The following is a 13,088-nucleotide window of genomic DNA, read 5'->3' on the forward strand; positions in this document are numbered from 1 at the left end:
GCTTTCGTGAATCCGGCCCACTGTGCCTACCTCTCTGCATCAATGTTGCTTACTTTAGTTTATTTATTACATCTGGCCGCTACACGTCGATCCTCCACGGTTATTTTTGCTTTTTGTTCTAGAGGTCCTTGTTTTGGCTGAAGATGAGTTGTATCATTGAGAAAACAGGCACAGCTTACAGATCCAACAGTTCTATCAGTGTGTAGACCTAACGCATTCTGTACAGTGGGTTGCCTATTTCGTGTAGGAAAAGGTTGCTACTATGATTTTCAAATTGTGATACATATATATATATATATATATATATATATATATATATATATATATATATATATATATATATATATATATATATTCCCACCACCGCTGGTCTGGAGTAGTGCTATATATATATATAGATATAGATATAAATATATATAGATAGATAGATAGATAGATAGATAGATAGATAGATAGATAGATAGATATAGATCAGAAACACCTATTAAATAACATGAGGATAGTATATTTTAATATCTTGAAGATTTTCATTTTATAACAAAATTCACTTTTTTAGTCTTCAAAATGTATAAAACTATATTTTTTTCTGTAGAGGCTATCGATTTGGTTCGACATAAGGATTCAATTTTGAATGCACAAGTGTGCACTAAAAACTGTCAAATGTGTGGGCATTGCCGCAATAAGACGAATTGCCCCCACATCAGCAAAAAAGATGTGGTAGTGAGTTGAATCCAGGCCCCAGGCATGAAGCCAAAACCAGCCTGTCAAGTATCCAATGCCATTGATTCTTCTTGTGTGGACTATCTCCCTATTTCCATCACTGTACCTGCAGGCCGCTCACAATTGATGAATGAAAAGCAAAGTAGTGCTGCCATGGTCCTGGCTACAAGGCTGGGGCTTCCGGCCGGCTGCACATTCGCTTGGCGCATGAGGCAAGGTGAAACAAAGAAGGCACCCTAACTCGTGATGTGGCACACCGTGCCAAATCAACATATTCCCTCCATTGCATTATGCCAACAAGAAATCCGTGGAGCAGAGAAAACTCTCCTTCGGATTTAAGGACTTATTTAAAGTATGGTCTGTCAACAGTGGCAGCTCCTCCGCTAAGGCGGAGGTGCGTCGCCTCACTGCAGTGAGAGCAGTGCAGAGGAAAAAAAATGATAATAACTTTCAGCAGGGCAAAAAAGAAAATGATAATAGCAAGACGTTATCATCAGTTTTTTTCTCTATGCGGGACTTGGAGCCAGATCGGGTGGGGTGAGCTCACCAGAGCAGAGTGAGGAGTGGTCTGCACTCCCTAAGTGCGCACTACATCTCAGAGCCAACCCCAATCTTTCTGCGTTTCGCAAACAGTTGAAAACCTTTCTATTCATCCTGCCTAACTAACTCTAACCTAGCCTCCCTGATAGGCTCTCTTGCGGGTTTCATGGTACTCTTAGCGCTTGGACGCCTCCGGGCAGCAATTCGCGCTTTATAAATTCACATCCTATCCTATCCTATCCTATGACTGTTTGGTCGGCCCTCTTGGGTCGGCCAAACAGTACTGCGCACTTAGCATGTTCTCCACCTGGCTGTGTTGTATAGCCAGGTGGAGAACATGCCTCAGCTCCCAGGCGCTGACTGAGCGGCTAAAAAGGCCCCTCAGACCAATCACAATGCTGCTCATGCAGCGTCGGGATTGGCTGGGAGAGTCCAGGAGCTTGGGTGCTCCCGGTGCTGAGAGAAGAGGATGGAGGAGAGGTGTGCGGCGGCAGGGGGGAAGGTACGTTTATTTACTTCTTTTTTAATCCCCCTTCCCTCCACCACCCCCATTCCAAGGTAGCCGCCACTGTCTGTCATGTCAGCAGGGGAATGTCCTCCACTCTCCCGGCCGAAGACTGCCCACCATACTCACAAACCTCCACCATCTTCATAAGGTAAGCGGAGTCACTCTAGTTCTGCTGAAGGCACTGAAGTGTTGCTGAGCAGGCACCATTTTAATACACCTGCTCAGCAAAGAATTATATTTTTTAGACAAACTCGCTAAACCTGGTGTTTGTTATTTAAAAACAAAAAATAGCTGACCATGGTATACTGGGAAGTGTGGGGTCTTTTGTATGGTTTCTTGTTCAAATCTGCCATGCTCAGACAGGAAAACTGTATTATAGGACTGACAGTCCTACGCAAGGCAGATGTTCTTTCATACATTGATTGACAGGCTATTGGTGGACGGTCAAAGGTTACTGATGACTGAACCAACAAAGATGCTTTTCTGGACCAGAGAACAGCAGAGCAAGGGAATTTTGAGTTTTGTGGACGGGATACCCAACGTCTTTTGGCAAATGTCCCACATCCACCAAACTCAAAAGGAGTCCCCTAGCATTTACTCTAGAAACCCATTAAAAGCAAATCTAAATCCATACCTGACAACTTGAAGAACAATCTCACCATGTGTGGACGGGCGGGGCCTTCAAGGGGGAAGGGCCTCGTGCGGAGAAGTACCTACAATGCACTTTTGAACCCCACCCACCCCCAGGCCCTCCACCCAAACCCCCCCCCCCCAAAAAAAAGCTTGCTGGTGCCGATTTCCTGGGGTGTTTTCATACCTATTAATGGACATCGGCAGTTCAGAGCCTCTGGAAAACTACTATTTACAGTGGTTTTCAGCTGGTTTTCCCTGCCACCATGTGGTATCGGCTCCTCACTGAGAGACCGTGTGATGGGAGCCAATATCGCGTGTCACACTGTTGCACCGCGCGAGTTGGCAGGTACTTAAATATGTTTTTTAATTCCTATGCCCTTGTCAGTGCACTCAGCAGTGAATGGGTTTAAAGCAATTCAAGAAAATCTAGCGCAGTGGCCCGATGAATAACAATAATTTAGATCCTTTTATAGAAAGAGCCTTTTATGTTATTTACTATACAATCACACATAGGTAGGTAGGTACATCTGCCAGACTGGGGGCTCCGCAGCTTTGAAAAGTACCAATTAAGTGCTTCTGTTTGCCCAATTAATGTATCAACTCGTTCGTCTTCTGACAGACGCAATTTGTAGTGTGCTTGGCTAGCATGGCATGCGAGAATTAAGTTACATATGTTTACACCCACTTGTTATCAACCGGTCGAAATGAGTACGTGCCAAGTCTACCATGGCGTGATTACAACCTGCGCACAGTAAGTAGCACATATAACACAGGTGCCTGGTACCTGACACAGCTGCGCTGCTACAATTAATTATTTTGAGGTGTGCCTATTTTAGCACGCGGAAGGTTACGCGTGGTCCCGTGGTTTACTTCAATACACGGGTGTAGCCCCGTCTGTTGACAGCAGGCCTCTGCTAGGTAGGGAGCACGCAGTTTTACAAGCAGAGCAGGGTTCGGCTGAGAAAAAAGCAGACGCCTTCTATGCTCAGATAAGGCAGCCGCAACAAAAAGAAAAGGCCTCTTCTATAGAGGATAGAGGCAGGGGTATAACTAGGGTGACCAACTGGCATAGGTGCAAATTCAGGACGGTTAGTGTAAAAATTCAGGACAAAGGGAATAAATTCAGGACAAAAATTCAGGACAAAGGGTCAAAATTCAGTACAAAACTTTGGGACAAAAGTTACGTTTTACAGACACATCAGAGGAGGTAGCGCAATAGTATATAAGTAAGTAAATAGACAACCACCTAAGTACAAGTCAAAATAAGTTTATATTTGGTTGAGACAACCGTGCAGGTCACGTTTTTTCAGATTGGCTGCAGCTTGCTACCTTAGACGATTCAAAATTTGCATCTCGCTCCAGCAGGTAGTTAAGTCACCAGACAATGGTGAACCGCACCTGAAGATGAGGACTTACCTGGGTCTTCTTCTTCAGCACTTTAAGCTTTCAAGTGCTGGCGATTGATCTAGTCGGAGAGAATAGAAAATGTAATGTATTTTTTGTACTAAAATGGGTATATATTGGGACCCTGAAGCAGTTCTATCATAAAGGGTACTTTACACTTACCTAAGGGGCCATGAAAAAAACACACTTACATTATTCTCCAAGAGAGAGGAAGTAACCAAAGTGCCATGAGACATATTTTTATTACTTTTCTGTAAAACCTTTTATTGCCCTTAGGGCTCACCTCGTGTCAGTTTTGGTATCCATTTACTGAAAATGAAGACGAATCTGTGTTTTGCCAACAACACATTTCTACCATTCCTGACAGAGGTTGTATATGAACTTTATAATTGTTCTGAGTTGTTGGTTTGCTTTGAAGAGAGAGAGAAAGAAAAAGAGACCAGAGAAAGGAAAAGAAAGTTAAAGACAGAAAATAATGATCTGCATGCGTGAGAGAGGCAGAGCCAGTGCTTAATTTGAGCTCGTAGTTTCCAGTGCTCAGAACCAGCACTTAATCGTTAATATCAGCACTCATAGCGCAAACTCGACCCTAAGGTTTGCTTTTCATGAGCACCAGTTAAGGGCATATTTATTTTTCATAGGCCAAGGGGGATGAAGTGATTTGCCCAGAATCACAGGATGCTGAGCCTACGCCGAGACTTGGACCTGGTTCCCCAGCTCCAAAGTCTGCAGCTCTGGTGCTTATGCCACACCCTCTACCCATTTGTAGGGTTTTGGGGGCATATTATCAAGAACTGCGATAAAATTATCGCTGCTTTAGCGGCAGGAAACTGCCGCTAAAACGGCTGAAAGACGGAGTAAAAGAAAGACAGCAAAAACCCTCACAAACAGGGGCAGGTCCTCCGTAATGACGTCGCCCCACTGGCTCAGAGCCAGCAAGTGAAAAATAAAACCTATAATCATTTGCCGGGTCTGAGCCAGTTTGTGCAGGGAGAGGTGGGGCTGAGGCATGGGAGTGGGGAGGAGGAGTGCTATGTGCACTTCTAAGTACAGATGTGTGTTTGGCCGGCCGGCGCAGGCCGGGGAAACACACATGCACACTTAGGGGAAGGCTTACAAGCCCCTATCGCCATCACAACATCATCTTTAGTGACATTGTGGTGGAGATAGGGGCTTCGCCTTATTTACAAGGCAGCCTTGTAAATCAGGCAGCCTTTCATGCTCTACTTAGCATTAAAGGAGTGGGCAGTGGGTGTTGCAGTAGGCGTTCCACCGCAACACCCATTGATGTTGACGCTGCCCACTATTTACAAGGGTGGTGTAAATAGGAGGCAGTGCAAAAAATTAAGACCAGGAAAAACCTGGCCATAAATAGGCGAAACAAGGAGAAATGCTTTATTTCTCCTCGTTTTTTCTGTTTCCATGTGTGCTGCGTTGTGCAGCACACATAGAAACAGCAAATTGCCGTTGATTGTTTCTGTGCAGGAAGTTGACCCTTCCTGCACATAAACAATAAAAAAATCAGTTTTGCAAGTTCTACGTGTCCTACATTAAGCAGCATGAATAAAAGTTACAAAACATTATGTAAAGATTATTTATGTGCAGAATGAGAGACCTTCCTGCACATAAACAATCTTCCCCTCAACACAGACACCCTTGCTCTATGGTGCAAGGGTACCTGCGTTGGCGCTAGGCTGCTAAGGTTCACGCCAGCACAGGGGGAAACGCAGGGGTGCACCATATTGTTGTAAATATGATGCAGTCCTGCATTTCTGGAGTGGTGGGGTGCGGCGTTAAGCCAGGAAGGCTAATGCCGCACTCCTCCACTTTGTTATAAATAGCCCTTTTAGGTTTCTCCAGCCCGGCTGGTGAAACAGCACAGACTCCCTGGTCTTAGCGGAGCATCTTTTTAGCCTACTGAGGCCAATCTCTGTGCTGCTCTCATAGCATGAGAGCAGCACAGTGATTGCACAGCAGGTCTAATGCTGCCCCAGTGCTTGACGAGACCAGAAAGGACGAGCCGCAACGCGATAGGCAGCCGGCGGCCGGCAGCTCCAGGTAAGTGTTTATTTTATTATTAATAATACCCCCCCCCCCCCGTGAGATCCTCCTCCCGCGCTCCCGGCACCCCCTCCACCCACCTCTTCATTGTGTTGGCCGCCACTGCTCACAAATCAAGAAAACAAGAACCTGTAAGAGTGAGATAAAAGGGCAGGGAGAGTCCGATAGTGAATTATGGAGGCATAAGGTGAATTTAAAACTCCCAGCCTTGGTATTTGGTGCACTGACTTTAATTGCACTGGCCACGGGCTTCTGAGCAGAGCTTCGGGCACTGGCACCCTTTCTTTTACAAATTAAGCACTGCATGTGACAGTTTGTACCCGAACGCTTAGTAAATGCTTCAGGGCCAATAAATAAGGTCCTTTTCATCGTTAATTCGACATCCAAAATGATGAAGGATTCATGGGGAAGCTGCAGCATCTCCCATACGCCCGCCCTTCCTCCCCTGGTGGAGGGGCGTAACACAGGCCCCCGCAGCCCACGCGGTGCGAGGGGGCCTGAAGCTCCAGGGGCCCCCCTCGGCACTGCACTCTGTCCGGAGAGCTCCTAATTGAGCCCGGAGGGGGCCCCTCTACACACCTTGCAGGGAGGCACCCTCAATTTTCGTTACACCAGTGCCTGGAAGCTTCATATTGTAGGGGCATTGAGGACCGCTGCCCTGGCGAACGCCGCGACGAGCCGCAGTGAAGAATGGCCACGCCCACTTGCTTTTCATGGTCTATTTTAGCAATGACTAACCACCTCGGGGATGGCATTTCTGAACACTAATGGCCTTCTTCCACTGTCGTGATTACTGCTCAGTGATGGGCATTTGGTACATTGTTTTAATTATCCGTGCTTTGTTCTACTTTGTGAGGTTGACAGTATTCTTTTTCCATGTAATTTACTTAAATTCAGGAGTATGCAAATGACCATTCATTAACCAATCTTGGTTCGTATTCCATAACATTTCTTTCCTGTTTGATCTTCAGGTAGCTACATACACTAGTGTTTGTAAATGTCCGAATTACATGAAACACTTCATTCCGTATTTTCCTTTTCATATAGCTTTCTAGAGCTTCCCAATTTTGGTAAATCGAGAGACTGAGGACTGTAGAGATAAACATAATTCGTCCAAGATCACACATTAGGTGCCGAAGGCTGCATTAGAAATATTGTTTCCCGTCTCCAGGGCCCACAAATTAGTTGTTAGACTAATGGGTATATTTACTGAGATTTTGCGCTGTGTTTGTGTCACACACTATTTTAAAAAATGTACTTGCATGCAATGGAAATTCCCTTGAAAATGGCGCAGAGCAACGACCCGCACTACTTTGCATTACTTAGCATCAAGGGGGCGTTCCATGGTGGTGCATCAGCGTTCCCATGAAACCACCCTTGGCTTGTGATGCAAGACGTTGTCTACTAAAAAGTAGAAAGGATTGTGAATAAAAAAATAACGCCATGTTGAAATAGGCGCTATCAAGGAGAAATGCTGGTCTTTCTCTTTTCTTTTCCGACTTTGCATTTTTGCTGCACTGTACAACACACATACAAAGTAGGAAACACTTTAACACCTTAGCTGCTTTGGAACGTCCAGCTCCAGTGCTGAACGTTCCATTGCGCAGGTGCAGTTGGAACGTCCAACGGCCGACGGCAGCACTCCCGAGGTAGTGGTGCTGTCGGCCGCTGGATGGGCGCAGCGCTTAAGGGGTTAAAGTTCGTCTACCCTTCCATTACAAATCCTATACCAGACTCACACAGTCACATTTGCACTATGGTGCAAAGGTGTGTGTGGTGCTTGGAATTCAGATTGTGCGCCGGTATTAGGGTGAGAGGAGGAGAGTGCCATATCTCTGTATATATATGCCCTTCTCTCATTCTCACGCAGCACTTTTGGCTGCTGCGCTGCCTGAGACTTTAATAAATCGACCCCCAAGTCTCCTTGCAAAAACTCTGAAGAGTGAATCAAATGTGGTCTACATGTTGGTGCAATGACTACAATTGGTACATGGTAGCATGCTTGAATCCCCTCGTCTTGCAAACCTGCCATTTTGAATTCTCCCTTCCCTTCAACTCCCTTGTGTAATGTCAACCCCAAAGTGCTGTCCTGTCCCACATCTGAAGACGCAGTAGGCTGCCACCATGTCACATTGCCATTAAAAAAGTTCATTCAAACTGAGGAAATGTGGGCCTAGGCAGGCGACAAGTCCCAAAGCTCCCCAACTCTCTGCGACTCATTGGGCAGCAAATCAGTGATTTATAGACTCCATCCAAATTAAATGAAAAGGAAGGGGTTAGGGAGGAATAAAGCAGCATGTCTGATAGAGGGAGGCTGTGCGCGTCTCTCTCCTTGGCACACTGTATGTAGTACTGCTTTTGAAGGCCAATTATAAGATTTCAGAGTTGGTCCTGGGGTTTCGTGCAATTACATTTTCTGTCCTACTTCTTTTTGGCCTCTTTGCTGTCATGCCGTATTACAAGTACCGCTGCAGATGACTAATGTGGTGCATTGTTCCTTCCGCAGATCCGCTGAGACCACAGACAGGCCCCGCGAGGATTACAGCGAGCACGCGCGAGGCTGGATACGGTGTAGCAGGGTCAGCTATCTGAGGGGAAGAAAAGAACAAAGGACTACCATGGTTTCTACAGACCTTGGCTACAGGATGAGGACTTACTACTGCTCCCTGCTGTTGCTTGTGGGGGTCAGTCAGACCCAGCGAAGCCTCGCAACCCCAGTAGACCAAAGGATTACGGACAGCTTGCTGGAGTCGGGAGAGGATTGGCAGCATTCGGCCGACAGCGGCCTGGAGCTGAGCAGGTCGAAGAGGAGTTGGATGTGGAACCAATTTTTTCTTCTTGAGGAGTACACAGGATCGGATTATCAGTACGTGGGAAAGGTAGGTTTCTGATAGACTTGATCACAAGCACTGTTTTCCCTTGTCTCACAGGTAAACAAATGCTCTTGCTTGCATGAGGTAACCGTGCTCTACCTAACTTCAAACACCACTAAAGATTTCAGCATAAACATCAAGTGAGGTAGCTAGGGGTCATTTCTGCTTTTCCTGGGTTGAGAATTGGTACCTCTGGCACTGCTCTAATTAGGCCTAGTTGTAGTGGTTATGGAGGCCTTGACCATTGCAGAAAAAGACATTTAACATGGACTTTTGGAGTAATGTCCCTGCCTGATAGCCAATAGGAGCTTGATGAAGGGCTAAGGGTTGATCATTGTGTTAAAACTGTGATGCCCTGAGCAGTCATATGGTGTGTGTGATGTCACGTCAGCGACCTCAGACACTTAGGTTGTTATTCATGGAGTTCAGTAGTTGTGTACGGAGAAAATGCAAAATACTTTTATTACTTAATCACATATACATAAATCATCATCCTCTTTAACAGAGTAATATGTGTATGTCGTTGGGCTGGTAGTTCCCACAATTTGCCAGCACACTCACACAGGACTCAAGGCCGCACAACTACTAATATGATGTATAAGTCCTTAACAACTTAAAAATGACCAATAGCTAAATATCCACAGATATTCGGTCTAACAGTGCTGTTGCAATGGTCCTCTTGGTCCTGAAAGAAGCAAGGAAAATAGACACATGCCCTCCCATTGGATGGTAAAAAAAGATAATTTGAGTTAAGTTTACCACTGACACCCCTGGACCACATTGACCCTCCATGTCGTACCTAAAACCTACGGCTGGAAGGCCTAAATTGGTAGCACATTCTCACTCCAGTGCTCCAAGTCCTAGCATTCTGCCTGTACTACATTACCAACTGTACAACCCATGTTCACAAATGCACAAAAAGTGGAGTAATGTTTGTTGGGGTGCTCTGCCCATTAGCCCTGTGAAATATTTGGAGTACAGTCAGGGCCACAGTAGTTATGTTCCAGTGGAGGACCAGATTAAGTAGCAGGGTTAATTAAGTTATTTGTCAAGAAATGTCAGATTATGCGATGTAATACAACACATTTTGTGATAATTTTACATTTTGTCATTTTTAGGGTCGAGCCTGCGACAGCATGCACTAGTGCATGTGTCTCGCTTGTGAGACACTGTTGTTAACAAAAATGGGCTTGTAGCCCGCCAATTGTTTACCATTTGTTGGCTTGCATGGCACTCTTCTTTACAGCCTTGTAATTCGTCAAGGCAGGCCTAACATTTCCATTCCGCTCAGTGGAGCAGGGGTCAAACACTGAATGATTCAACTTAAACAGTGCGAGGTACTATATTGTTCTGTTGACATTTTAGTGTCCTGCTAACATAAAGCGTGTGACTTGCAAAAATATGCCCATGAGGACAAACAAAATTGCAAAGATTTATTTTCTATAGCTAACTCTCTTTTATTTTGCCAAGACCTCTTTGCTCCCTTTGCACTCCTGTTTTCTTTTGTTTTTGCTCGTGGGCGATATTCTCAAAAGATGACTACCATTTTATTGCCAAGAGACATTGATTCCTTCTTATTAATTGTATAATTGCATCATAATTTCTGAAATGAGGCTTTAACACATGATCGTGCAGTACACCCCAATCCACCCCACTCCAATCCAATTCACCCCACACTTATCCTACAATCTATCTAGTCCACCCAGATCAATCCAATCCACTCCAATCCAAACCACTCACCCCAATCCAATCCACGCAAATCCTCACAAACCTTCCATTACAATCTGCCCCACTCCAATCCGAAACAATTTGCCCCACTACAGTCAGCCCCACTCTAATCCGCCCCTCACCAATATGCCCCACTTCAATCCCAAACAATCTGCTTACTCTAATCCGCCAAATTCCAATTTAAAATATTCTGCCCCATTCCAGTCTACCCCACTTCAATCTGCCCACTCCAATCCACCCCTCTCCAATCCAAAACAGTCTGCCCCGCTCTAATCTACCCCACTCCAATCCAAAACAATTGGCTCCACTCCAATACACTCCAAGCCAATCCACCACACTCCTTGTTCACCCCACTACAATCTAATCCACCTCACCCCAATCCACCCACTCCATCCCAATTCACCCCACTCTAATTCCCTCCAATCTTCCCCACTACAATCCAATCCACCCCACCCACACCAATCCAATCCACTCCAATCGACCCCAATCCAATCCACCTCACCCCATTCCCTCCCCAATCCACCCCACCCCACTCCAATCCAATCCAAAACAATCTACCCCACACCAATCTGCCCCACACCATTCCAAAACAATCTGCCCTACTCAATCCAAAATATTCTGCCACAATTCAATCCAAGACAATCTTCCCCACTCCAATCCACAACAATCTCTCCCACTCAAATCGTCCCCACTCCAATCCAAAACAGTCTACCCCACTACAATCTGCCCAACTCCAAAAAGCCCCACTCCAATCCAGAACGATCTGCCCGCTCCAATTTAACACAAACCTTCCCACTCCAATCCAATCCACCCTACTCCAATCAAATCCATCTCAACCCAGTCCAATCTACCCCACCCACCCCTATCCAATACAGCCAAATCCAATCAACCTCTTTCTAATCCACCCCACCCAGTTCACCCCACCCATTCCAATCCATCCCAATTCAATCCACCCCACCTAATTCAATCCACCACACTCCATTCCACCCCATGCCATTACAATTCACTCCACTCCAATTCACCTCACTCTATTCCACCCCACTCTATTCCAAACCACTCAATTTCACCTCTCTCCATTCCACCCAGGCCACCCAGTCCAGCCACCACACTCCAGTCCAATCCACACCATTCAATTCTTCCCCATTCCAATCTTCCCCGCTCCAATCTACCCCACTTAATCCACTCTACTCCAGTCCACCCCACCCCAACCCAATCTACCCCACCCCATTTCAGTCTAAATCACCACGTCCAGTCCACCCCTCTCCGAGCCACCCCACTCCAATGTAGTCCAATCCACCCCACTGTACTCCAGTTCACCACACTCTACCCCAATGCAGTCCACCCCATCCCAGTTCAGTCCACCCCACTCAGTGTAATACATCCAGCCCACCACACTCCAATCCACTCCTCTCCATCCCACTCCAGTCCAAACCACCCCAATCAAGTCCAATCCACCTCACTCCAATCCACACCCCTTCAGTCCAGTCCAATCCACCCCCTCGACCACACTCTAATGCAACACACTACAAACCACCCCACTCTAATCCAATCCACCCAAACCCCAATTCAATCCACCCACCCCAAACCAATCTAATCCACCTCACTCAAATCCACCACAGTCCAATCTACCACACCCCAATTCAATCCACCCCACCTCTGACCATTCCACCCATCCGGTCCACCCACTCCAATCTACCCCAATCCACTCAAATTAACCCACTTTACCCCCAATCCAATCCACCCCAATCTACTCCAATCCACCTCACTACCTCAATCCACTCCAACCGAGTCCCCCCTATTCCACTCCACTCCCCTCTACATCCCTCCACTCTATGCCACTCCACCCTACAACACAGCACTCTATGACACTGCACTCTATGACACTCTCTGCCACTGAATACTATTTAACTCTATGGAACTCTACTCCCTCTACTCCGCTGTATGAAACACTACTCCAACAAATCCAGTCTACAACACTCTACTCCCCCCACTCAACTAAAGTACACCCCACACCACTAACTTTTAGCCATTCTGAACAGGAGCCACACTGGTGTACAACATGACAAAACCTCATTGCCACAGCCAATAGCTCTTGTATAAGTGAGACATATTGGCTTTGCCAATTTGTGTATACATGTTAATATTTTCTGGGCAAAGGTTTTACCTCATTATTATCAGTTTAATACCCAAATACAGCAATAAACAATGGAAAGACTGAAATGTCAACCTTTGAGAAAAGCCTTCTACTGCATAGCAACATGTGCCATGGCAATTCTAGTCACTTTTGATTATTTGACCTACAAACAACCATTTTATGTTAAAATCTGCAATACTTATGTGGCAACTGTAGCAAAGTGATCATTAGGTGGAAAATGCTGTAACCGCAGAATTGCATATCTCCAATGACCCTGAGTATGGTAGAGTGAAACAACAGAGCAATTAACAGCAGCCTCACATTGCCACATTTGGAACCTTTGAACAGTATCATAGTGTCATACATCTGATGCATTATGCAATCCGCACACTCCTCTCAAACAAATTTCCTGGCTCTTGTATTCTGTAATAGCACCTCAGACTCGGAGTAAACACATAATGTGCTGGGGACATACATATCATTCTAG

At 45.8% G+C, this 13,088-nt stretch overlaps 1 protein-coding gene across 2 annotated transcripts in view; it reads left to right on the forward strand.

The window, feature by feature from the left end:
• The window catches only part of LOC147722595 (cadherin-6-like), a 222,121-nt gene that overhangs the window by 106,418 nt on the left and 102,615 nt on the right, over positions 1 to 13,088 (forward strand). For both annotated transcript variants that reach the window (XM_086965121.1, XM_086965119.1), the window contains exon 2: positions 8,373 to 8,745. In XM_086965121.1, coding sequence (XP_086821247.1) covers positions 8,485 to 8,745 — 261 coding nt within the window. In that variant the 5' untranslated portion in view covers positions 8,373 to 8,484. The remainder of the gene's footprint in view (positions 1 to 8,372; positions 8,746 to 13,088) is intronic.

This window comes from Lissotriton vulgaris, chromosome 4_1, assembly GCF_964263255.1.
Source record: "Lissotriton vulgaris chromosome 4_1, aLisVul1.2, whole genome shotgun sequence".
NCBI lineage: Eukaryota > Metazoa > Chordata > Amphibia > Caudata > Salamandridae > Lissotriton > Lissotriton vulgaris.